Source organism: Drosophila hydei, unplaced genomic scaffold, assembly GCF_003285905.1.
Source record: "Drosophila hydei strain 15085-1641.00,03,60 unplaced genomic scaffold, DhydRS2 tig00000333-arrow-arrow-pilon, whole genome shotgun sequence".
In the NCBI taxonomy this organism is placed as follows: domain Eukaryota; kingdom Metazoa; phylum Arthropoda; class Insecta; order Diptera; family Drosophilidae; genus Drosophila; species Drosophila hydei.
Genome location: NW_022045711.1, coordinates 937,306 through 962,500, shown reverse-complemented (window position 1 = coordinate 962,500; position 25,195 = coordinate 937,306). Strand labels below are relative to the sequence as shown.

The window sequence follows — 25,195 nt, the reverse complement described above, 5'->3', positions numbered from 1 at the left end:
CGAATTAATCGTTTCAATCAATTCTACATTAATCCATCAGACTACGGAATACCAGTGTCAACGACCACCGAACAGCCCGACAATATACGCACCCAAATAATTGTATCGATATCGAAGCCACAGATCACGATAATGCCCGTCGGTGGTTCGATATCGTTGCACTGCAACGGTCGCATGAAATGGAATAACGTAAGTGATTGATCGTGAATGAAATGTGAATTGCCGAGCAACATCATTCGGATGACATTCCCATTCCCCTTTTAGAATCCGGTCCTCGTCAGCTGGTACAAGCAGAACAGCCAATTGCCCAACACAGCTGAGATTTCAGGCGGAGTTCTGAATCTGTACAACATGCAGCTGATCGATTCTGGTGTCTACATCTGCCGTGCCGTCAACAACCAGACCTCACGCGCCTACGAGGACATGGTCTCCCTAACCATAACAAGTAAGACTCTTGCACTTTGCTCTTTTCTCAACTCTGGCAAAAAGCTAATCTTAAAAATCAAATTAATTTGACATGCGGCATATTAAGGATATGCCAAAGAAATGTTGGCACGCTACGGTATCTATTGAGGACTCGGTTGATTTCTTTTTCTTAATAATTTCTCACTCTCACTCTCACTCTCTCGTTCTCCCTTTGACAGCTCATGCACAACGTTCACCTGCTCAGATTGTCAATCTGCCGCAAACGGTGACCTTCGATGAATACGTTGTCAATGAGATCAACTGCGAGGTGGAAGGCAATCCAACACCCATCGTCACCTGGACACGCATCGATGGCCAGGCGGACGGACATACGCGAACGGATGGCTCCCGCTTGATATTCGAATCGCCACGCAAATCAGACGAAGGACGCTATCGCTGCCAAGCCCAAAACGACCTGAACATCGATGAGAAGTACGTGCAGGTCTATGTACTGGGCAATGCCCCGCAGCCACAGCCACCAGCACGAGAACGTCTCTACATTCAGCCAGAGAACTACAATGGCGAGGCTGGCGACTTAATACGCTTCGTTTGCCAGTCGACCAGCGGCGCCCAACTGCACTATGAGTGGCTGCACGATGGCTACCCATTGAACGGCCAGCAGCAGTCGAATGTGATCATTAGCGGAGATACCCTAGAGATACGAGATGCTACCACCCGGGACAACGGCGTCTACACGTGCGTTGGCAACGACTTAAGGACACATCGCAACTATACCGAAGATGCACGCGTCTACATCGAAGATCGACAGCAGCCCATCGGAAACGGGTAAGCAAAAGCACATCAACTCTTACGCAAGACTTCGTACTTTCAAAAGCATTCTGATCTATCGAGTCTGAAGCGAAACACAGATTCATCGTAGGATCTCGGAATGTTATAATGTTGTTCAGACCATGTGATAGAAGACAAGGACCTTTACAGTATCTAACGTGAACGTGAATGGAAAAGACTATCGATTTTGAGTGGGTTATCGATCTAAGCGTGCTGTAAGGGACACAAAATACGGACAGAAAGTCGGACAGACAAACGATAGAGCAGGGCAGAACGAGGCATCAGCTAAGTCTGTTAAAGAAAATATAAGCTTCAGTGATCGGACAGACCTCCTTATACTAAAACCCTGTTTAATATGTTAACAGCTTACCGTGACGGGGCAATTCTGGTTTCAGATTCGAATTCCGCACGCTTTTATATAACATTTTTATACAACTTAAGTATATAATTGCATAACATTTGCTTCCTGGTCGTCCTGCAGCAATCCTCCTCGTATTGTGCGACTTGAGGCAGAGCATGTCATCTATCAGGGCACCGACTTGAGCATTACCTGCGAATCGAGTGGCTCTCCCTACCCAAGCATTAAATGGATGAAGGTTCGTGACTCGATGCCCTCGAATGTCCAAATTACGGGCAATGTACTGCGCATTCACAATGCCATGATCGAGAATCGTGGCTGGTATGTGTGCACAGCCGAGAACGCCCATGGTACAGATCAATCCAACACTCATATCGACATTGAACGTAAGTAGCAATCTCTTTTCGGCTATATACTAAGCAATCGACACGATTCTGTGATTATATGATTATCAATTTCCCAGCGAAGTGCTATTGACCCTCCACGTCATCATCATGTTTAGGCATAGACCAAATTCTATAAAATGCATCAAGCTTTTGAGTCTGAAAAGATTTGCTTCAGCTCATAACACTCTTAAGCTCTTTTATGAACTCATTCAACAGAGCTTCATAGAGCTTTTACTCCATTCAAAAATTCATTTTTAGTTAAAAGCTTAAATGACATAGGGCCAAATAAATAGTCAACGTTAGTCTGCAAATGTTATGAAGCTTTTTTACAATTAAAAGCTTTGATTTCAGCAAAAAGCTCGAATGACTTAAATGCAATTGAATAGTAAATCTATTTCTTAAAAAATATAACAAAGCTTTTATACAATTGAAAGCTTCATTTTTAACAAAAGCTTTTATGACTTAAGTTCCCTCTTATGCAATATAAAGCTTATTTTCAGCTAAAAGCCTTAATATCTTAAACTGAATTTGATCCTAATTTAGCTTCGTCGATATTTTCTCTGTGAAGAAGAAAATCTCTCAGATTGAATAAAAGCTCTGCAGCTATAGCCTAAACTAGATGATGTAGTACCACTAGAACTAAGAACGCCGAGTGCATAACAACTCTCTTTGCTCTGTTTCTTCTTTCCCATTGCTTGCCACACCCAATTGACAATGTTGGTAAATTAATCAAATACATACTATACATATATATATATATATATTCTTGATACTTAATAACATATGATTTGTAAATGCAAGTGCACAAGAGTGGAGTCGGTAATAAGACAGGTCCGCACAGTCTGATCCTAATACTAATCTGTACAACCACCATAATTTACTTGCTTGCAGCTCGGGAGCGACCGAGCGTTGAGATAGAGCCAGTAAGGACACTCACCGTCGGCGAACAGGGCATCCTTTTTTGTCGCGTCCACGGCATACCCGAGCCGACGGTGCAGTGGCGCCGCGTCGATGATGCACCACTCTCGTCCCGACACGTCGAGCAGGCCAAGGGCTACATAGTGTGAGTATACATGAGCGCCTATCCAGTGTGGACTTGATGTTACCCAAACTGCATTCCTGCCCTATTTCGTTTGTAGCATCAACGAAATACAGGTCGCGGATGGCGGTGACTACGAGTGTTCGGCCGAGAACACCGTTGGGCGCACCACAGCCGTTGTGACGCTGAGAGTGATTGACCCACCGGTGATTCAACTGGATCCGAGCGAATCTCTTTTACCGTACACCGAGGGCGACGAGGTGCGCATTGCGTGCGTTGCCAGCGGCACCCCTAATCCGACCGTGCAATGGGACAACCAGCCGGCTGTTATGCCACTGGATACCCGACAAATTGGCTCGAATACGGCCTATTTGATCATCAATCGGGTGACACAGGCGGATGCCAAGGTCTACGTCTGCAAGGCTACGAATGAGGCGGGCGACGACGAGCGTACCATACGCATCGATGTGAAGCCCAAGCGGGGTGATATTGGCGATCGTAAGTAGCTTAACCAACCCTGTCTAGTAGCTGCGTTGGCACTGCATGCTGATAACAACTCTGGTAACTCTCTCTTGCAGGCGATGGCGATGTGGAGCGTGATCCTTACCTGCCGCCCTACTATCACCAGTCACAGCGTCCCAGCTCGGACACCATTCAGCGCTTCACAGCCAATCTGGGTGACAACGTGACCCTCACCTGTAATCTGGATCCCTACTTGAATACCGAATGGACGCGCGTCGATGGGCAGCCGCTACTGCCAAACGCTCACTCCGAACACAACAAGCTGACGATCACATTCGTTGAGGAGCACAATCTCGGTCAGTATCGCTGCAATGCCATGGATCATCGCGGTGCCCTGGTCACATATGTCGTGCGAGAATTGGTGCGTATGCCACTGCCCCAGATCACTTTCCGTCCCAACATACCGCTCGAGGTGGAGGCCAATCGCAATGTCGAAATCTACTGCGATGTGACCGGCGCCCGGCCCGAGGACGTGCAATGGGCCACCGACAATAACCGACCACTGCCCAGGTGAGTGCCCAGCAAGCAATCTCTCTATAATTGAAGCAATTCTTCCCTCTGCTTAGCTCCATCTACACAGAGTACATATATTTTCCTACAGGAATCTGTTAAATGCTAATCGCTTACTGTCACTGATCAAATCTTGCTTCCTCTGTATCGAAATCGATAATTATCGATATCATAGATTGATGAAATGAAAGTTTTATAGATGTTAGCTATTCTGAAATTGAATATTCCTAAAAGTATGCCTTATAAACTAACTATATCGAAGAGTTCCCTTTCACCATCGTCACAGCCCCCAGAAACTGGACTTAGAAATACTTTCATATAGAGTAAGAATGAAGCAGTGACAGTATAAGAGCTCCACAGTAAAAGAAGAAGAACTGAGTCATGAATAGAAGGAATAATCACTCTCATTCTCTCGCTCATTTACTCTCTCTGTCCCTTTCTCTCTCGCTCTCTGTCACACAGCTCCGTGCACATCGAGGGTCAACTGTTGCGCTTCATAGCCATAACTCCGGCTGATGCTGGCGGCTACAGCTGCACGGCATCGAACGAATACGGCAACATTAGCAAGATCGCCCAGGTAGTTGTGCGTCCGCCGGCTACCTACACGCAGCAACCGATCTCTATGCAACAGCAGCGGCGCGAGGGCGAGAGCATTCAGATGCGCTGCACTGTGACGACGCAACGTGGCGAGCAGCGCGTCAATACTCAGGTGAGGAGTGAATTAGCTTAAGAAATCGCCTGTCGCTTAGCGTGCATCGATAACAATCGATTATACTCGATTCGAACAGTTCAACTGGTATCGCGAAGATGGACAGCCGCTGCCCAACAATGCTCGTTCCGACAGCCAGATCCTGATCCTGACATCGTTGCGCTTGGAGGACGCCGGTCGCTACATATGCGATTCGTACGACATCAACACCAGGCAGCGTTCCCCGCCCACCTACGTCGACTTGAGTGTACAGCGTGAGTAAAACCCTAGAACGTCCCCCTTAAAAAGAAAAACCACACAACATCCTACCAAACCAACAACAAAAAATCAACAAAAACAAAAAAAAAGAAATATATATAAAACAAAGAATATTCCTCTACACATAAACCCCAAACACAACAGATATATCTCCTTTATCTCTCTCTCTCTCACACACACACAAACACACTCCATTCTTAGGCCAGAGAATTTCAATTGCAAAATGATACCAAAAAAAGAAATATATATACCAAAAATACCACAAAAAATTTATTATTAAATATTAACAGAAATCGAAAGAAAGTTTATTAAAAACAAAAAAAAGGATTAGGCTTTGTTGGCAATACGAAAAGATATATATTGAATCAAATCAAAGAATTATCTATATATATACACGTTATAAACCGAAGAGCAGATTGAAAGATTAAAACACTCGCTCGCTGATTTTACTTTGTTCTTATCAAGCCTATTTATATGTATATATATATATATGTATGTGTATATGTATATATATATATATATATATATAGGTAACACTTTATATCTATATTCAATGTCCATATGTATATGTGTATCCATATGTGTATGTATAGCTCTAGCTGCTACTACTACTTGACTAAACACATACACAGACACACAGACACACACACACACACACACACACACACAGCACACACAGCACACACAGCACACACACGTTTATATACATATATCAATGAACAACAGAAAACACCATGTAAATATGCGAGCCTTTAACTTATCAAATACCTACAAATGTAATTACAAACACACACACACACAGACACACACATAGGTAATAATCTGTTATAACGGATACGGATTTGTTGGTTCTAGGGTATTAAACACTCTGTATATATGACAATAAGCCATTAACAATTGTAACATACAACAAAATGCCATTATATATAACTGATTAATTTTGCAAACTGGTGAAGGTGTTGACACACTCTATGAACTGCCACGCACACACACACACACAAATGACAAATACCACGAAATATACCAAAAAAATACTATGAAGTATGACAATTGTTAAGCAATTCTTAACTTATGTACAGCTCACGGCATGCCCACGCAACAGTAACAAACAAGAGCCTACGAAACGATCCGAAAATACCTCGAAAACAACAACAACATACTCACGCACACCCACGCCTACACACACACACACCCACACCCACCACGCAAAAGCCAACAACAATTCTTTGTATGATTCTTTTTTCGATACATTTGAAATTGGTCAATCTTAAGTTGCAAAAAATCCGAAAGAAAAACAAACACAAAAAACTTTTCAATTCATTTTTATATACAAAAAGTCAACAAATTGAAATTCTATATAATCTATATATGCTTAATGAATATGTTTTTTTGTAATTATTTTACATACATACGAGCACATATTAATGCAATGGACGCATATTACGTAAACATAACTATTTTTAAACAATAAAGTTTTAAGCTTAACAGTGGCTGCCATAAATCTAATACCAAAATACGTTTTAAGTCCCAGCTGTGGTTTTTTTTTTTGCTCTAAGTCCCGACAAATAAAATAACAAATACTTACATACATTAACTGTGTAAAAGCAAACAAAAAAAAAAAACAAAAAAACAAAAAAAAACAACAACAAAACAAACTTGTAAAATATTTCTTTTTATTTCGTTTATTAACCTTCAGTTAAATATGCCCTTGCAGTAGACCATACGAACTGGGCTCAGAGCTCAGCTAGCTAGCTGAATTTTGTTATAGTCACACTTAGTCACAGTCCAAGATATGATATGAATTGCAAAAATAGCAACACTAAAAATTATCATATATAAAAATTATGATATATTATATAAAAGCATTGGCCCAGACATAAGCGATTAATATTGAAGCTATACATTTAGTCAAAAGTTAGTCAATTTCTTAGTATATTTTATATATTTCCAAGTAATAACAATTAATATTACACGTAAGGCTATATTGCTATATTGGTTTTCTGTCAGTCCGTCTGTCTCTTATCAACTTATAGTAAATGTAGTCTTAAGCTGTGGATCTTCATTGGTTTCCCGTCAGTATTATTTGGTAACAGTAAGCCTGGGGCTCTGAAACAGTCAATGCTTGATTTAGAGGGAGATAGGGAGAAAATAGAAATTACATATTACTCTGTCGCTCTCACTGGGTATATATGATTGACTGCAAGGGTATTGAGTCCTTGGACTACCAAGGATCACTCTTATATCTTATGTTGAATTTATCATTTTTGTTTAGTATTATTTCGATCTTTCATGTTTCGTTTTTTCTATTGTTTTTTTGCCCTCTCGGTGCCATTTTTGTAATTTTTGCTGGTGTCGGTCGATTACATTCACTTGGTGGCCACGGAAATTATTATTTTGTATATTTTTTGGATTTTGGTTCTGGTTTCGAATGGTTTTTGGGATTGTTGCTTAATTTTAATTTACCGGATCAGCGGCGGTACTTTTCTGTTTACTCGTAGTATTTTGTTTTAGTTAAAGACGATCGAACAACAAATCAATTGCACTGCACACACCCTAAGTCTCTCTCTCTATCTCTCTCTCTCTCTCTCTCTCTCTCTCTCTCTGTTGCTCTCTCTCTCTCTCCTAATCCAAAATTGCGCTCTTCTTTACCTCATTTACCTACCCTTCCTAGCCCCCTCTATCCACAACGCACACAAAGCTGCACCTGCACTCAAATTGTATTATAAAAAGAAAAAAACAAATAAATAGAAAAAATACCAAAAATATACGAATAAATTTCTCATGTATTTGTGACCAATGATAACTATGTAAATAATCTCCAGTTGAAAGTCTCACAGTAAATTGTTTTTTAATATTCGTATTGTCGTACTTTTTGCCTTGAATAAGTTAAAATCAGTTTAAAAGCAAAGGAATTCAATGAAACAAAATCAAATTTGAGGTTCGATTTTGAGCAACGTTTTCTGGACAAACTAAATACCGCATTGGCAAGCTTAAAACCCAAAAATTATATTCCAAATTTCAAATTCTCAAACCACTTTAAGCGCTGCTCTGCCAAGGTCTATCTTTAATATTTTTGATTTGAAAAAAGAAAATGAATACAAAACGAATTCAATTATTTTTGAATATTTTAGCTTAGGACCTATATAATTTTTCCTTTTTTTTCTCTCAAATGGTACACATCAAATAATTTGATAAATATTTTTTATTTCTCTCTTTCTTTACTGCTTTTTTCTCTTCTCTCTCCCTCTTTCTTTTACATGTGCGCTTGTGCAAAAAAAAAAAACACATACACACACACACACCTATATATATATATATATATATGTATATATGTATATATGTATATATATATATATATAAATATATATATAAATATATGTATTAATTATATATATATATATTTAATTTTTATGAAATTTTGTTTTGGGCGCTTCGCATAAAATACCGAATTTAAAAATACCAAACGAATTATGTTCGTTTATATATATATAAACCATGTGCGAATATGTATCTACACACACACACATATATATATATATATATATATATGTATGTATATATGTTTACATATATACTATCTAATATGATATGCTGCAACAACTACAACAACAACAACAACAACAACATCAACTGCTACAACAACAACTGCATCAACAACAACAACCGCCACAACTGCATTCAATCAACATACAAAAAATATATATACCAACGACAAAATACCAAAATACCAAAATACCATATAAACAAAAAAACCGAAAAATACCAATAGAAAACAATTATAGCTTGTATAGGGGCGGCCAAGATTTTCCCTGCGTTGTTCTATACATATGCGCAGGTGTGTTTCACCGTAATAATCCAAATTGAAATTCATTTTTCAGCCCAACTTAATACCTATTATTATTATGATTATTATTACTATTATTATTATTTTTTGCTTGAGTATTTTTTGTTTTTATTTTTTAAATACCACTTGCATATTTGGTAGTATTTATTTTGTATACTTTGTATTATTTTATTTTTCTTTTCTACTTATTTCGAGCTTAAAAAAAATACTAAAAATTACTTTCAAAATTTGTATATACCATAAATGAGTTGCGATCTACGAATCGAAATTAACTAAACTAAAAACAAAACCAGAAAAAAAAAGAAAACGAAAAAACCTCTTTGTTTACCGCCCACTAAAATGACACACACACTCCCACACACACACACACAAATACACTCTGCAGGACAATGCACCATTTAGTATTTAGTGTTAGTATTTTGTTGGTATTTAGTGCAACTGGCAAAGAAAAACGCAAAACTCAATCGCATTCAATCAACTATATATATAGATATATGAGCATGGATTTGTGCAACATCAACTACTTGGAATAATGAAAATAAATTTAGTTGGAGTCCGGGTCGTATACGTAATATGTTCAGTAGCAGCACTTTGAAGCGGGCAACTATTTACTAACCGTGGCTCGATGGCTAATTCGTCTATATATTTTTGCTAATCTATTCTCTTATGCTCTTCAAACAACAAAAACTCTTGATTTACAAAAATACTGCAAAAATACCAATTGCTAAAACAAAAACAAAAATGAAAACCGAAAACGCGAAAAACCCGTCAACAAAAATTAGATTTCAAATTAAACAAACTGACACCAGCCAAGCCGCTGGCCACGCCTCCACGCGTCCCGACCCCCAGCACATACGCCTGCCAAGCGACAGACTTCAAGTGCGTCTCCCACCCGCACACGTGCATCAAGGCGAGCATGGTCTGCGACGGCATCTACGACTGCACGGATCACTCGGACGAGTTCAACTGTAGCCGCGAGCTGGCCGGCAAAGCAATGGGTCGCGCCCCCACTGGGGGCGTGGGCGTGGGCGTGGGCGTAGGCGTAAGCGTGGTCCATGGCATGGGCACTACGACTGGACCAGGCAACAGCTTCAAGCGCTGGAAGAAGAGCTGGAAGAGGCAGCAGCCCTGGCAGCAGGCAGATCGAGGCCATCGAAAGGATAAACAGCAACGAGTTGGGCAGCCAAAGGCCAAAGGCTTCTTCGGTTCGTCTTAAGCTTTTCACAATTTCTTGTTCACTTTTTTCCCCACTCACTAGCCTTCTTCCTTTCTCTCTCTCCTTCTCTCCCTCTCTCTCTATCTCTCTCTCCCTCTTTCTTTCTCTATATATATCAGCTGCTTAACATTTCCTTTATCATCTATCTTTGTTCGATCCATCATCTCATCTATGCTGCTTGGCTGCAACAAGCCGCTGTCAAAATTTGACAGGCACTTGCACAATTCGGTAGCAGCAACTGTCACATTTGACAGCAGCTTCAGCTTGTAGAGCTTGAACTTGCATTCTATCATATCAGATCATGTCTCTCATGTCATTCAGCTATCCTCTATCTATATAACTGGCATATCTATCTATCCATCCATCTATCCACCTATCTATCTATCTATCTATCCAACTGGTTGGCTCCTCTAACAACGTTCCGTAGCCGCACAACGAGAAAATCTGCAACAATTGCAATTCGCACTCAACTCACGTATCAAAATCTAAATAATAATAAAATGTAAGCAACTGCAATATGAACTTAGCTAGAGCAGTTGCCACAACATCAGCAAGAGCAACAGCAACAACAACAACAACAACCACAGCAGCAACAACAACAACATCTGCAAGAACAACAACAACAATTAGTCGTAGTGTGTGTGGGTAGAGCTGCTTTTGATTTTCCTGACCCTATGCAGTTTCTTAGTACGTAAGTCGTAACGGTAGTGTTATCGATAACGATCACAAATAACGATAACAACCAACAAGAACAAGAGGAAAACCCGCTAACGCGCGCATGTCGTTAAATCAAAGCATTTCTTATTTATTTTTTGTTCCTTGTGGCCTCGGGCTCGTCTGCATGTAGGTAACTCCAACTAACCCGAACTGTTTCAAAATACTGTACAAATATCGATAAATTTGTCAAGCAAAATTTTGTAAATAAAATGTAACACACACACACAAACACACACACTCACACCCACACCTGACTAGCCAAATAAATTTCTGAAAACAACTGAAAAAAAAAAAAAACAAAACTAAACTAAAAATCTTTCGATCGATCAACAAAAATTGCCATAAAAAATACTTCTCAATCTATATCTAAATGTGTAACTGACTACCGAGTAGAGTTCGTATTGTATTGGTAGCCTAGACATATGTGTGTATGTAGCTAAGTATATGTATCTGAATACGTATTGGCCTAGTGGTAACCCCTTATACTATATCTATATATACCTGTCATTCGTTCTATAAGCTGAAAATACCAAAAAACAAACAACCATAACTCCCTCCATTACACATACACATATACTCGTATTTCTGTGTGATTCGAACCAGTAGACCTCTTTAGTACTTTATGTAGCTGTGTGTTCTAGTGTTATCATTTCTATATAATTCTATTCTCTCTTTTTTTGTATTTTTTATTAATTTGTTTGAAAACAAAACAAAAATATTTCATCAATCTATTCTTCCCTCTATTCGCCCCAAACCCAAAACATCTATGTATTTATTTGTCTAACTAGAATACGAAATTCCAAAAAAAACCAAAAAAATACATAAATATGACTAAAAAACAATAAAGTTCATCTAGCTTTGGCGAGCCAAAGCCTGAAAATACCCTTGTAGAAGAAAGACCTAAGATACCTCGAGTCCAGTGAAAATCGTCTGTGATATCTGCCATATGGGGACATATACATAGCTCTAAGGCAAGGCATAGGCCCGTCTGTACCATATACTCCATATGGTATACCTTTTGAGGAACACGGGCAAGACCTGAAGAAGATTTTCAATCAAAGGAAAGCTGTGCAAATATATCTCTCTCTTTGTCGATCTGTGGCTGCTTATCGAACACAACTCTTTCTGCTCTATGTAGTCAGAAGACTCTTTCGACCCATAGACTAGGCATTTGCCTCTTAAGTAATCTGTTCATAGCTGACTGTCTAGTCCGGTCTGTTCTGTCTGTCTCTGTCGAGCTGAATTCTACAAGGGTATCTAAGGATGCGAGTGCGTATTCAAAAAGAACGCACTCGCACACACGCACACTGACATACATACATACGATCAGAAGTATCGATAGATCTATCGTTGCTAGACTTCGATAAACATATATCGCATCATGTATCTGTATAAATTACCATTTTTGATATGTTTTTGCTAACTGCTTTTTCTCTCTGTGTATTTTTTACTATCTTACCTTCCCATCTCAATGCATCATCTCACACACCCACACCCACACACACACACACATACACTCACCGTTCACACACACACACACACGAACACACACGTGCACTCGCTCATCCCATAACCCAATTGTGAATTGTCGCCCAATTGTGAACGTTGCAACCGCCGAAACATCCTCGACTCGTCGTTCACGTCGTTCTCGTCGTCCTCGTCGTCCCCGTCGTCCTCGTCGTTGTCGTCGTCTTCATCCTCGTACCGCTTCGTCTTCGTCTTCTGTTGTGTCTACTGTGTATTGTGCTGCCACCTCCTGTGGCTGTGGCTTGGCTTTGTTCTGCAGCGGGCCAACCGGGTGCCTATCTGCCGCCTTCACGGCCAACGCCCCCGCCAGAGCCAGTCGTGCCACGTGACTACAGCCTGAAACTGGATCAGCAATCATCGAAATTACACGTTGGCGAGTCGACCGAAGTTGAATGCTACTCCTCGGACAACAGCTACACGGATGTGATCTGGGAGCGCTCCGATGGAGTGCCGCTCTCAGCCAATATACAGGTGAGTGACATTGTCCGATCAATAACAGTATCATCTAATCTCTCTCTCTCCCTTTCCCTCTCTCTCTCACTTGTAGCAAGTGGGCAACCGTCTGGTAATTACTGAAGTGACCGCTGCGGATGCGGGCAACTACGTGTGCAAGTGCCGTACGGATAATGGCGATCTCTACACGACCAGCTATGAGCTGGCCATTGAGGAGCAACCCCATGAGCTGCGTCGTCCGAAGATCGTGCACGCCAATGTCGGCGATCAGGCCCAGCTGAGCTGCGGCGCCGATGAGAGTCGCCAGCCCAGCTATCGCTGGTCACGTCAGTACGGACAAATGCAATCCGGACGCGATATACTGAGCGTAAGTAGAGCGACGTCTAGCGGGCGAATCAGACCAACCGAATCTAACGAGCTCCTCTTTTGCAGAACGAGCTGTCGCTGCAGGGCGTGCAGGCAAGCGATGCCGGCAGCTACATTTGCACAGCCGTCTATAACGATGGAGAGTCCGTGGATTATCCGAGCATTTTGGTCATCACGGGAGTTATACCGCAATTCAGTCAGCAACCACTGAGCTACATGAGTTTCCCCACCCTGCCGGACTCCTCGTTCAATTTCAACTTTGAGATCACCTTCCGGCCGGAATCAGCCAACGGCGTGCTCCTCTTCAATGGACAGACGCGCGGAGCTGGCGATTACATTGCGCTCTCGCTGAAGGACCGTTATGTGGAGTTCCGCTTCGACTTCGGCGGCAAGCCGATGGTAGTGCGTGCCGAACAGCCCTTGGAGCTGAACGAATGGCATACGGCACGTGTGCAGCGCTCACGTCGCGACGGCTACATTCAGCTGGACGAACAGCATCCGGTCGCGTTCCCCACGCTCACCCAAATACCGCAGCTGGAGCTCATCGAGGATCTGTACATTGGCGGCGTGCCCAGCTGGGAGCAGCTGCCCGCCGAGGCGGTGGCAGAGCAAACGGGCTTCGTCGGCTGCATAAGCCGTCTAACGCTCCAAGGTCGCACCATAGAGCTGATGAAGGACGCCAAGTTGAAGGAGGGCATCACTAGCTGCAAGCCGTGCGCCGCGTCGCCCTGCGCCAACGGCGGCATTTGCCTGGAAAGCCAAACGGAACTCGCCTACACCTGCGTCTGCCAGCAGGGCTGGACAGGCCGCAACTGCGCCGTCGAGGGTACCCAGTGCACTCCGGGCCTGTGCGGTGCCGGCCGTTGCGAAAACACTGAGCTGGACATGGAATGCCTGTGCCCGCTCAATCGCACCGGCGACCGCTGTCAGTACATGGAACACCTAAACGAACACAGTCTCAACTTCAAGCGAAACAGCTATGCGGCCTACAAGTGAGTAAAACATTCTACTAACGACTCGTCCTAGCCTTAGAGACTAGCCTTAGCGACAGATTGATTGCATAGAGACATCCTTGTGTTGGGTTTGATTTGGACTAGGTCCAGGCTGCTAAGTGAATTCTCCTGTTGCAAGTGTTGCTTCTGCCTCAAAGCCCTGCAGAACATAAGACCTAGCCTTAAGAAATAAAAGAGCTTTTCATCTTCAAGTTCACTGAAACATGCAATGGGTCGTGGGAGGTAGACCTCAGCGGCATGAAGTGAGGTCAAGCACTGTCCCGCAATGTCGAGGCGGGACTAACTCGAACTATCAAGCCTTGTCTTAAATTTCGATGTCGAAACTCTGTTATGTTCTAGCTTCGCAGCCCAAGGCTCAGTCATTCAATTGAAGTCCTTTTCTTTGTTTCACAGCACACCTCGTGTATCGCGCATCAATGTGACTCTATCGTTGCGCCCAGCCAGCTTACGGGATGCAGTGCTGCTGTACACGGCCGAGTCGAAGCTGCCCAGCGGCGATTACGTGGCCCTTGTGCTGCGCGACGGTCATGTCGAGCTGATCATTAACACGGCTGCGCGCCTTAAGCCTGTCGTGGTGCGTTCACAGAAGCCGCTGCCCCTGCATAGATGGACACGGGTCGAGCTGCTGCGTCGCCAGGGCGAGAGCATTTTGCGTGTCGGCGATGAGCCCGAGCAGAGGGCCAAGGCGGCGGGTGCACCGCGCACACTCTCGCTGAAGACGCCGTTGTATGTGGGCGGCTATGATCGGGCCACAGTCAAGATCAATCGGGATGTGAATATCAACGAAGGCTTCGATGGCTGCATTTCGCGTCTCTACGACTCGATGCGTCCTATTCAGTTGCTCGCTGCCGTTAAGGACGCGGCCAATGTGCAAAACTGCGGCGAACTCAATGAGATCGGGGACAATGACTTTGATGGCGAGCTGCCCGTGGTGCCTGTGGCGCCAACCAGCGACACTCGCGCCTCCCACCACGAGGAGGAACAGCAGCCCTATGCGATGTCGCCCTGTGCCAATGAGCCCTGCGAGAATGGCGGCACCTGCCGCGAGGTGGAGCAACAGGCGATCTGTGCCTGCAGCCTGGGCTACAGTGGCAAGCACTGCGAGGAGCGTAAGTGGAGATCAGTTGGAGATGGCTTCGAGCTACCCTCGATCTAATTGAATGTGATTCTCTTTCGTGCAGACATCCAAGTGAGCTTCAATGCCTCGTTCCGTGGCAATGGATATCTGGAGGTGGATCGCAGCCAGTTTAGCTCGGAGATAGACCAACAGTACACCTCAGCAGTGGTGGTCTTCTCCACGAACAAGCCCAACGGCCTGCTACTCTGGTGGGGCCAGAAATCTGGCGAAGAGTTCACCGGCCAAGACTTTATAGCCCTAGCCGTCGTCGATGGCTTGGTGGAGTACGCCCTGCGTCTGGACGGCGAGGAGGTGGTCATACGCAACGTGGACACTCCTGTGGATGATGGCCAACGCCATATTGTGCTTGTGAAGCGTGCGGACAACACTGCCATTCTCGAGGTCGATCGCATATCCGACTCCGGCGAGACGCGCCCCACCAGCAAAAAGGAGATGCATCTGCCGGGCAATGTCTTCATTGGTGAGTTTTCCGACGTCACAGCCTAGTCATTGGTATTAACGTTAATTTGCCTCTTGCTCAATTTCAGGTGGTATTCCGAACATCTCAAACTTCACGGGCAAACGCTATTCGCACAACTTCAACGGTTGCATCGTCTTTGTTGAAGGTGATGCCGTTGGCCAGATCAATCTGGGCAAGGCCTCTGTCAGTGGCGTCAACGTGGATACCTGTCCTGTGTAAGTACCTGAAAGCCCTGCTCAGATCAGCTTAGATCAACTGCGGCTTAGCTTAAATTGAAATCAAATGGGGTTCTAGACTAAGTAAGTTACATAGTCTCTTAGCAAGATAAGCTTGGAACTTTTTATATAGGGGAAGAAAGGATTCCCCTAAAAAGTAGACTGCCTATATATTATATATTTATATTATATTATATTTCGAGAAGTCCAGAGAGAATATTCAGAGTTTAGATGAGATGCAACGAAATAGTTTAACTACGATCCTTAGACTCAGGGATCTAGGACCTCTCCAATCTAAGGCTGGCTTAGCTACTGTATTGTGTTTTGTTGCATTTTCATTCTGCTTAAGCTCAAGGGGCAAATCACGGGCTTTCCATGGCTTTTTTATTTAACTTATCTCTCAATTCTGCACGCTGCTTGCGGCTCTGACCTGGCGGAGTTTAGGGACTATTGGAACCCATCCAGCCTCGTCTATCACGACTACGATCCGAGTGATAAGAGATATGATCCAAATTTCTTCGACAAGCTCGATCAGCCGCCGCCGGTGCACATCATCTACCCGCGACCCAATCTCGATCAGCTGCCACACAGTGTCCACGGATATGCGTACGATGCGAGCGTTAGGGCTGTGGGCGTGGCAGTGGCACCGTTAACCCTACTCGCGAGCAGTCTCATCTGGCTGCTGCCTGCGCCCAGCTAAGCGCGCAGCACACTGGCGCCATCTGTTGCATAAAAAATACAAAAACGAAAGATAAAAAAAAAACAATTATCGTGCCATATCATTGCAAAATATCATGTTATATAAATACATATACAAAGTATATACGAGCGAAACTGTAGCTAAGGCATAGAGAAATATTTGAAATAACTGTTTACTACAAGATCCTAAAGGAATCAAGCATCTATAACAAATATATCTAGCAAATGATGTTTTTTTGTAGTTAGCACCGGAATATTGTTAAAAAAAAATAAAAAAGCATCGTTATTTTTTTTTTAGCCACTAAGAAACTATAGAAATTAATGGGTCAAAAAACTTAATGAGTCAAAAAGTATATTCAATATGGAGCGTATAGCTAACCTATCAAAATGAAATCATACTAAAATCAATTAAAATATACAATATATATATATATATTATGAAATAAATGCATATACATACTGGATATATATACATATATATATATATATATATATATATATATATGATTGAAATGCTGGCACATGTGAGTTCTTAACTCGAAGCGTTGAGACAAAGTCTGAAACTGCAGAAGAATTTCGTTTTATTTTCTTCCTTTATTTATTTATCTTAATATAGAAACTTGAAAAAAGAATAGAAAGAATTATTATTTTGCCTATGCAAGAGTACAACTATATCAACATAAAATTAAATACATATACTATATCACTATATTAATTGATATATGCCTAAGTTTCCTTATTATTAGCGAAAATGAACTACTAAAAGCTTTGAAAGCTCCTTGAATCTTAGTTCAAAGCTTGTACACACTTGTGACTCAGCTAGGTAAGCTCTTAAAGCTCCCAAAACGCAATTAGGCCTCAAAGGAGTTACAAGTTTATTAAAGCTCGAGGGATACTCAAAGGTTTCCCCTGCTTTCCATTTAGATTTAAAATATAATCAAGATGCGATTCAAACATCTCTCGAATCTTTATACGAATAGGAATTCGAACTAATTCAAGACAGAACAGCTCATATTCATTTTGATTTTTTTATGTTTACTGGGGTAAATATATTTGTTTTTATGCAACACTTATGAAACGTAATTTTTATTTAATAATTTAGCAATATTATCAACAAAAAAGAGTGTTTAAAACACTTTTTATTTTCTGTATTCTTAAAGTTTATTCATGACAATTATTTAAGTATTTTTATTAAATATAATTTTTTATTAATATTTTTTATCATTTTTTTATTTTTTTTTTGTATTGTTTTTGTAAAAATTTCTTATTTTTAATTTTTTATAATTTTTAATTTTTTATATATAAGTAAATTATTAATTTTTTGTTTAATATTTAACATATTTTGATAGATTATATAAACTTAAGAAATATTTTTAATTCTCAACATTTTTTTATATTTTATTTATTTGATAAAAAATGTTTTTTAACTTGTATGTATAGTACATATGTATATAAATTTTATTTTTTTTTTATATTATTTTGTTTTCTTAAATCTTAATTTTGCGTCAATTTTGTTTTTTCATTTTCGGTACCCTCCAGTAATGATGAAGCCCTGGGTGGCACCGAACCACCTGTCGTTTAAGGCAATATACCAACAATAACAAAACCAACAACAACAGTAACAAAATGAAACCCACACAAGTTAGGTTTTTTTTTTAAATAAACTCTTTTTTATATCTACACATATATAAATATATATAGAACAAAAGTTTAAAAGAAAATGTTGTGTCGAGTAAAACAAATACGAATTGTTGCAATTGCTTCAACTACTACATTATATGTTGGCTAAAAATATGAAAAGCAATCGATAATAATAATAATAAAAATAAAAAGAATAATATTAATAATAATAATACAGATAATAACCGAGAAGGAAAACCAAACCAACTAAACTTTAAACGTACAACGGCCATAAGAAGTGAAAGCTCGAAACGAAACAATAATGTTTTAATGGATTCATATACCCTACAATAAATACATATATAAACATATATATATATACATTTAAGGTCCGACTAACACACAATAACGCATACTAGCCAACAACAACAAGAACAAACTACATATAACTAAGCATTTTATAATTTTTTTTTTAATTTTTTTGTCGATTCAAATGATTTCGTTTCGCCCAGTGTAAAATGCTGTGCAGCTTGACAATTCACAGTAATGGCATATAACACACACACACAGACACACACAAACACACACACACAACAAGCATATGCACAAAGTTTATAAACTTAAAACTAAATATACTTATATTACAGTTAATTGAAACAAGAATAAAAGTAAAAAAGAACAAAAAAATTTAAAATTATTCTCAACATAAATGTATAATACGATTGAAACTGTTAAGTGGATAACAACAAAAAAACCAAATAAAAAATTAAAAAGAAAAACTTGGCACGTGTTTCATGTTTTGGGCGAGACGGGGGGAAGTGGGTTGGTTGGGTGGTTGTCTGTGCCTGCGCGTCTGCAGCAGCGCAGTTTCCTTAACGCACGACAGCACTGCGCATGTTCGGCTGGATGCAACGAGCAGCTTTATGGCATTGCGCCGGCCTTTGTTGCTCTCAAAAGCCGCGACGCTTCGTCTTCGTGTTGAAAGTGGCCGAAGCAAGCCGAACGTCGCGTCGACCGGCCTCGCTGTCGTCTATGTGTGTACGCGAAGACAATTTCGTTCAGTTACTTACGTGACGCGACGCTGACAGGTTGTGTATTGTGCGCGCATCTTAAAACGTTCGTCTCCTCCCAAATTGCTTTTGACGTGTTTTTTTTTCTATGTGCGTTCTGTTTAATTTTTTTTGTTGTGTTCGCTCGCAGCCCGGGAACTTTGCGAAATTGTTATCAATGAGCTGCAGCTACAGATGCTAATGATCATCTGGCTAATGAGGATTGTGCCTACCTGTTAATGTGCGCGTTAATTGGCAGCAAATGCAGTTAGCCAAATAAAAAAAAAAAAAAAAACAAAACAAAACAACACAACGAAATCAACGTAAATCAGAAGAAGCAGAAGTGCGTGCGAAGTGGTTGAGCCGTTTGCATTGTTAGTGTCTTCTTTGATTCTATCTTTATATACACATATGTATTTTGTTGTTCCTTTCGATTTGTATTTATATTTATATTTATTTTTGTTTTTATTTTTAAAACGTTGCGGCGGCCGGCAAACAGCTGCAAAGACAAACGACAAAATGACATAAATACTTGTCTTTGTGTATGTGTGTGTGTAATGTACTGATGTATGTATGTATGTATTTATGCATGTGCATAAGCACCCAATGCCTATAAAACTGATGTACGAATGATTGAGATATGACTTTCTAATTGATGTACGGTAAATGGTATATGAGATTGATGGAGATCTACATATGCGTACATACATAACTTCTGCATAAATACTTACATATATGCACATACATGCATATATACATACATACATTTATATGCACGTATATTTGTACCTACATATGTTTGTTAAGCTCATTCATACGAATACCCGTTAAATAGCTATTCATGCGGCTTTGCCTTTCGCCTCGGGACACAATTTTGGCGCTGCTTCCTCTTCCCCATTTCGAATGCCAAAATTTATTTGAAATTGAGTGAGATAGAGATTGAATACAATTTCGGAAATGTGCCGTTGTGCCGCTAGCGGTCTAACGGATGTGAGGAGGGGAGGAGGCAGAGCTAAGATAGTTTCCGCTAATGCGAATCTTTCGCTTCTCTTTTGCCATTCGATTTCTAATGGACTTATCTATTGTTACAACGTATGTTTCTATGTGTGTATGTAGGCTGCTAGTGAAGGAGAGTGCAGAGCGGAAAGTCTCTCTTCTGACTTGAGTGCAATGACAACTGAGTGAATTGAGTGAAGGAAACAGCTCGTCGTTTTAAACTAGGACTCCTGCACGGATCGTACAGGTGAGTTGTATTTGTTTTTTGTTGTTCGTTTTTGTTGATCAGCTACGCAGCCAGGCAGACAGCTAACGGCAAAAGCGCGACTGGAAAGTAGTTCATCTGGTCAACAAGTTGTCCATAAAATACGACTGGCCCGTTCCATTCGAGCTGACAATTTGTATCGGCCAAGTCGGCAACGCATGCCGCTGTGTCCTTTTTTGGCCAATAGTTGCCACCAGTTTTTGTTGTTTTCTTAGTACGACTTTGGCCCATTTCGGCATCATCAGCTACAGCAACAGCAAGCAAGTGCTTCGCAGCTCAAAATTGACGTTTAGCGCGTACACAAACCCAGACAGGAGCAGCGACGCAGCAGCGCAGCCACTGCGCACAGTAATACGAGCTATGCGCAGCTCGCTCTTGTTGCTGTTGCTGTTACCTACAACGATGCGGCCAAAATGCAAAGAAATGAGCGATCAGCCCCCGACCCCATATCCCATGTCCCATGCCCCATGCTGTTGATAACATTAATGAACTGTCTACAACTGCGTCGACGCGTCGCGACGGTGCTGCCCGCACAAGAATAGAAACCAACACAGAAACGAACGAACAAACCAACACACACACACACACACGCACGCACAATTCTTGGCAAAAGGTAGAAATGCTGAGTGCGGAATGCAAGCAAGCAACAAGAGAGAGGGGGAGAGAGAGCAAGTGAGAGCAGCGATGCCTGCTGTGCAGTCGACGTCGCCGTGTTGATATTGTTGTTCCTATTGCAGTGCCTTTTGCTCTTTGCCTGGGACCATTCTCTCATTCCTGCTAACAATAAATCAAAAGGCAATGCAAGAACAATCAACAACAATGCAGAACTGCACATGTGCTTATGTGTGTGTGTGTGTGTGTGTGTGTGTGCGTGTGTGGAAAAGCCCAACAAAATAAAAATCAAGGCAAGTGTCGTCAACGTCAACGGCGACGTCATCGGCTGCAGCGACTGCGAGCGCGACTGCAATGTTAGCGCAGGCAAAGGAGCGCAGACAGTAACGCTCTCTCGCTTGCACTCATCGTTAAACTCAGTTGCTGTTGTTGTTGCTTATGAGATTTCATTATTACTTTCGATTGTTGTCCGCGTCCATTGAGAGCGGCCCAAGAGCTGCTCAGCTTTGGCCGAGAATTGTTCTGGGCCCAAAACAAATAAACAGATTGCAGCAGCCCAGCAGGCAGATGCGCTCTTCTCTGCTCTAATCGCATAAGCAGCTACACACACACACACGCACACACATGCACAAGTTGTCTGGTATGTAGAATGGGCCACACTGAAAAGGTATAAAATAAATAAAGCAATAAATGGAAAATAAATTTCAGAAATTGCTTTTCAAGTGGGTAAACGAAACAGCAACAGGTTCCAGGTTCCAGCTTCAGCTCCTTCCTCTCTCTCTCTCTCTCTCTCTGCCCGTCTCTCTCTGTTGGATGCTTTTGTATTCCCTTTTAAAGCCTGGATGCACCGTTGTCATTCAGCCCCTACACTTGCAGCGTCATCTTTGTCTGCGTTAACTGCTCTGCTCTGCTCTGCTCGGGTCGTCTCTCCCTCTTGCCCCTTTCGACGGATCTGTCAGCTACCGAGTTGAGAGATATGCCCATAAAGACCTTTTTCATCGCATTCTCGCAAGTCTCTGGGAATCCGAGCGCTTCTCATATCATCATTCCAAATTGAGCTGATCTTTTATTATTGTATAACAATTCCCAATATGATTCACGATATTTCGTGTTGATGGTGTTCCCGACGATACTTCCATTATGATAAACTCTGATAATCGGCGTGGGCAGCGCCTTGAGTTGACCTAAGGGATTACTTTCAAGAATTCCGAGCCGGCACTAAAAGTTATTAGTAGAGTCGAAGCGTAAGCTTTCACTTACACGACCTTTAGCCCACCTTTACGTATTATGTGAAACACCTGTTAAATGAAGTTTCCCAGAGATCTTCAAAGAAAAGAAAAATAGCTTTGGCTCCATTTCAGTCACTCATTTAGTTAGTCCAGTCCGCTTTCAAATCTTCAACTTTGACTTGGACGACTTCGATCTGGTTTTGCATTCCGATTCCCAAAGCGCTTCACTCTCTTGGCCTGATATACAGACATAATATCACGACTCGAATCATTTGACGCATTGCTAATTGCAAAAGCACAATGCAATTCTAGTTTTGCGTCCCTTCTTTTCTGCTTTGTGCGGTCCGTTCTCTGCGCTTCTCATCAGGTCGCATCGGCCGTCAAATTAGCGATTGACACCTTTTTGGGATTTCAGATTTCGGGTTCGATCCGTAAAAACAGCGCATAAAAATTATTTCACGCTTGCCGATTGGAGCCCAAAATTATGATTAATGTTGCTCAAATAAGAAATAAACAGGAAAAAAAAACAAAAAAAGCATAAAGAGAAATAAAAAACATAAATTGGATTTGATTTCTGTTTGTTTGCCGCGTTTCTTAAAGCTTTTGGCGTGTTTTCGCTTTTTCAACCCATAATTTGTACCCTGTATACCTTGAAAGAATAATAGAAAAGGGTATTCCACAGTTGTGCCTAAATAGATATAAAAATATTCGAGTCCCTTAAAACGTATCTCTAAAAAACGATCTAAACTGTGTTCAATATAGTTACATACAGCTGAGCAGGTGTAATTGGTTGCAGAATGTTAACTGGAAAAGACCTTTCCACAGTTTATTACAGGGTATTTAGCAATCATGCCAAAGCAAATTTCCGCTTTTAGCTTTAAATTAAAAATGGCTGGAAAAAAGCTTAAATCGAGACAAAGTGACATAAAACCTATTAAGTGAAGAAGATTTCGACTTCAAAGTTATTTACAGGGTATATAGCAATCGAGCAGTCGCAATTAGCAAACTCTGGCTTTTAGCTTTTTGTTTCTCTTTTTGCACTAGGCAGAGCTGTTCATTAGCACAGTAGACAGCGAGCGGGAGCGAGAGAGAGCGAGCGAGCGAGATGGGGACAGCATTAAATGCGGCTGCCGTGAGGCATGTGGCAGAGGCGGCCCCAAAAGGCCCAAAGGTGGCAATCAACACGAATTGAATGAACGAATGAATGAATGCGCGCCCGATCACTGAATGAAAACAACAACAGCAACAACAACAACAACAACGACGACGACAACGACAACAAAAAGCAAAACAATCTTGGATTCAGCCTCCGTTCCAGATCTCTGGGAGATGAATGAAGCGACTTGGTTTTCATCTTCATCTTCGGCCTTTTCTTACTTTTTTTACTGCCTGATAGCGGAAGTATAATTGCGGGTTTTGTGCCCAAAATAAAAGAAAACCCTAAAGTAAGACGGCTCTAGGCGGGCGTGCCCAGCTGGCAGATACCCTAACACTGTGCTTGGAGAGATCTTCAGCTTTCTGGAAAGCAACTTAAGAATGATTCACGAAAGTCTCTCTAGATTCAGTCTGTATCGAAATGTTTTGAATCATTTGATCTTTAGTATAATAAATTCCATCTGGCAGCAGCCAATATGCCCAGGTTGTGAGTGTACAGGGTATATAAATCCGATGTCTTAGACGACCTTTAAGTAGCGGCCCCAAATGAGCCGAAAAAACGGCGTTCGCTAAGCGTCGGCGGCGCCTTTGCACTGCTAGCTGCTTGGCACGCCCCCTTCCAGCTGCCTGCTCCCGCCCCATTCGCATCGCCGGTTAGGGCAATTACGGCGTGGAAAACGGAAGCGCATTACAAGCCCATATGCGATGCGTAATGCGATAGCATTTATTGTGAACTACTACGCTGACACGCCCACACGCCGAAGATGCGAAGAGCCATTAAGGAGGAGAAGCAGAAAAAAGTGTCGAAGAAGAAGTGGAAAAGGTACAGCCAACCTTGAGATCGCTGCGAACGGGGGTAGAGCAAAGGAGAGCAAACAAGAAAGCTGACTCGGTAGCACGTAGCGGACAGCGTTATCGCGCCGAGGATATCGGAGCCGATCGAGCTGGGGCGAGCAGTCAGCCGCCAGCAGGGGCGAGGAGTGGGAGTGCTTAAAATGGGGAACGCTATGGCTGCTTCTTATCAGCGACCATCGGCGGGCCGTGACGGCGACAACAGCAACAGCGACAGCAGCAACAACAACAACAATCAGAACAATCAGAGTAAAAAGAAGAACGATATATTATCAACCCGATAGCCGAAATGTAAATACTCTAATCCAGACAGATACGGGGAGAAAGATCTCGGACAAATGTGTGTAGAATGAAGTCGGCAGTCCCGAAGCTAAGTATTCATAATACAAGAGTCCACATGGCATCCATACGACTTGATATTAAGATATATGATATAGGATAATATGATATATGATAATATGACACAGCTTAATCTCCAGCATAACAGATATCGATGAGAGCTGTGAGTGTCCAATCCCAAGCACTTCCTTAAGGCATATTGCGATCTGTCCCTTAAGATCAATAGTTCCCTATATCAACTCTAATATATAAGACCTTGACCCGACTCGACTCGACTCAACTGCTTAAGCTGATTCAGAGAATATTCCTTCAACATTCGTGACAAGACTGTCGAACAACCCCCAGAAAAAGAGTATAATAAGAAGAGGAAGATATAAGGGCTGGGGTAGCGAAA

At 41.8% G+C, this 25,195-nt stretch overlaps 2 protein-coding genes across 31 annotated transcripts in view; both read left to right on the top strand.

The window, feature by feature from the left end:
• LOC111605612 (basement membrane-specific heparan sulfate proteoglycan core protein) overlaps nt 1-18,334 on the top strand; it is a 63,497-nt gene extending 45,163 nt beyond the window's left edge. For 20 of the 30 annotated variants that reach the window (XM_030223981.1, XM_023324248.2, XM_030223996.1 and 17 more), the window contains 18 exons: nt 41-189; nt 265-445; nt 645-1,251; nt 1,736-1,998; nt 2,890-3,061; nt 3,138-3,535; nt 3,616-4,069; nt 4,532-4,778; nt 4,858-5,032; nt 8,806-8,871; nt 9,663-10,085; nt 12,600-12,811; nt 12,888-13,160; nt 13,226-14,151; nt 14,566-15,281; nt 15,354-15,770; nt 15,838-15,985; nt 18,224-18,334. In XM_030223981.1, the coding sequence (XP_030079841.1) occupies nt 41-189; nt 265-445; nt 645-1,251; nt 1,736-1,998; nt 2,890-3,061; nt 3,138-3,535; nt 3,616-4,069; nt 4,532-4,778; nt 4,858-5,032; nt 8,806-8,871; nt 9,663-10,085; nt 12,600-12,811; nt 12,888-13,160; nt 13,226-14,151; nt 14,566-15,281; nt 15,354-15,770; nt 15,838-15,985; nt 18,224-18,266 (5,870 nt within the window). In that variant the 3' untranslated portion in view covers nt 18,267-18,334. The remainder of the gene's footprint in view (nt 1-40; nt 190-264; nt 446-644; nt 1,252-1,735; nt 1,999-2,889; nt 3,062-3,137; nt 3,536-3,615; nt 4,070-4,531; nt 4,779-4,857; nt 5,033-8,805; nt 8,872-9,662; nt 10,086-12,599; nt 12,812-12,887; nt 13,161-13,225; nt 14,152-14,565; nt 15,282-15,353; nt 15,771-15,837; nt 15,986-18,223) is intronic. The other 10 variants (XM_030224009.1, XM_030223997.1, XM_030223991.1 and 7 more) reach the window with 2 other exon arrangements.
• Nucleotides 18,335-19,456: 1,122 nt separating this feature from the next.
• LOC111605601 (interference hedgehog) overlaps nt 19,457-25,195 on the top strand; it is a 37,114-nt gene continuing 31,375 nt past the window's right edge. Inside the window, exons 1-2 of the mRNA XM_023324213.2 lie at nt 19,457-19,727; nt 20,470-20,596. The gene's annotated coding sequence lies outside the window, so the exon portion shown is untranslated. The remainder of the gene's footprint in view (nt 19,728-20,469; nt 20,597-25,195) is intronic.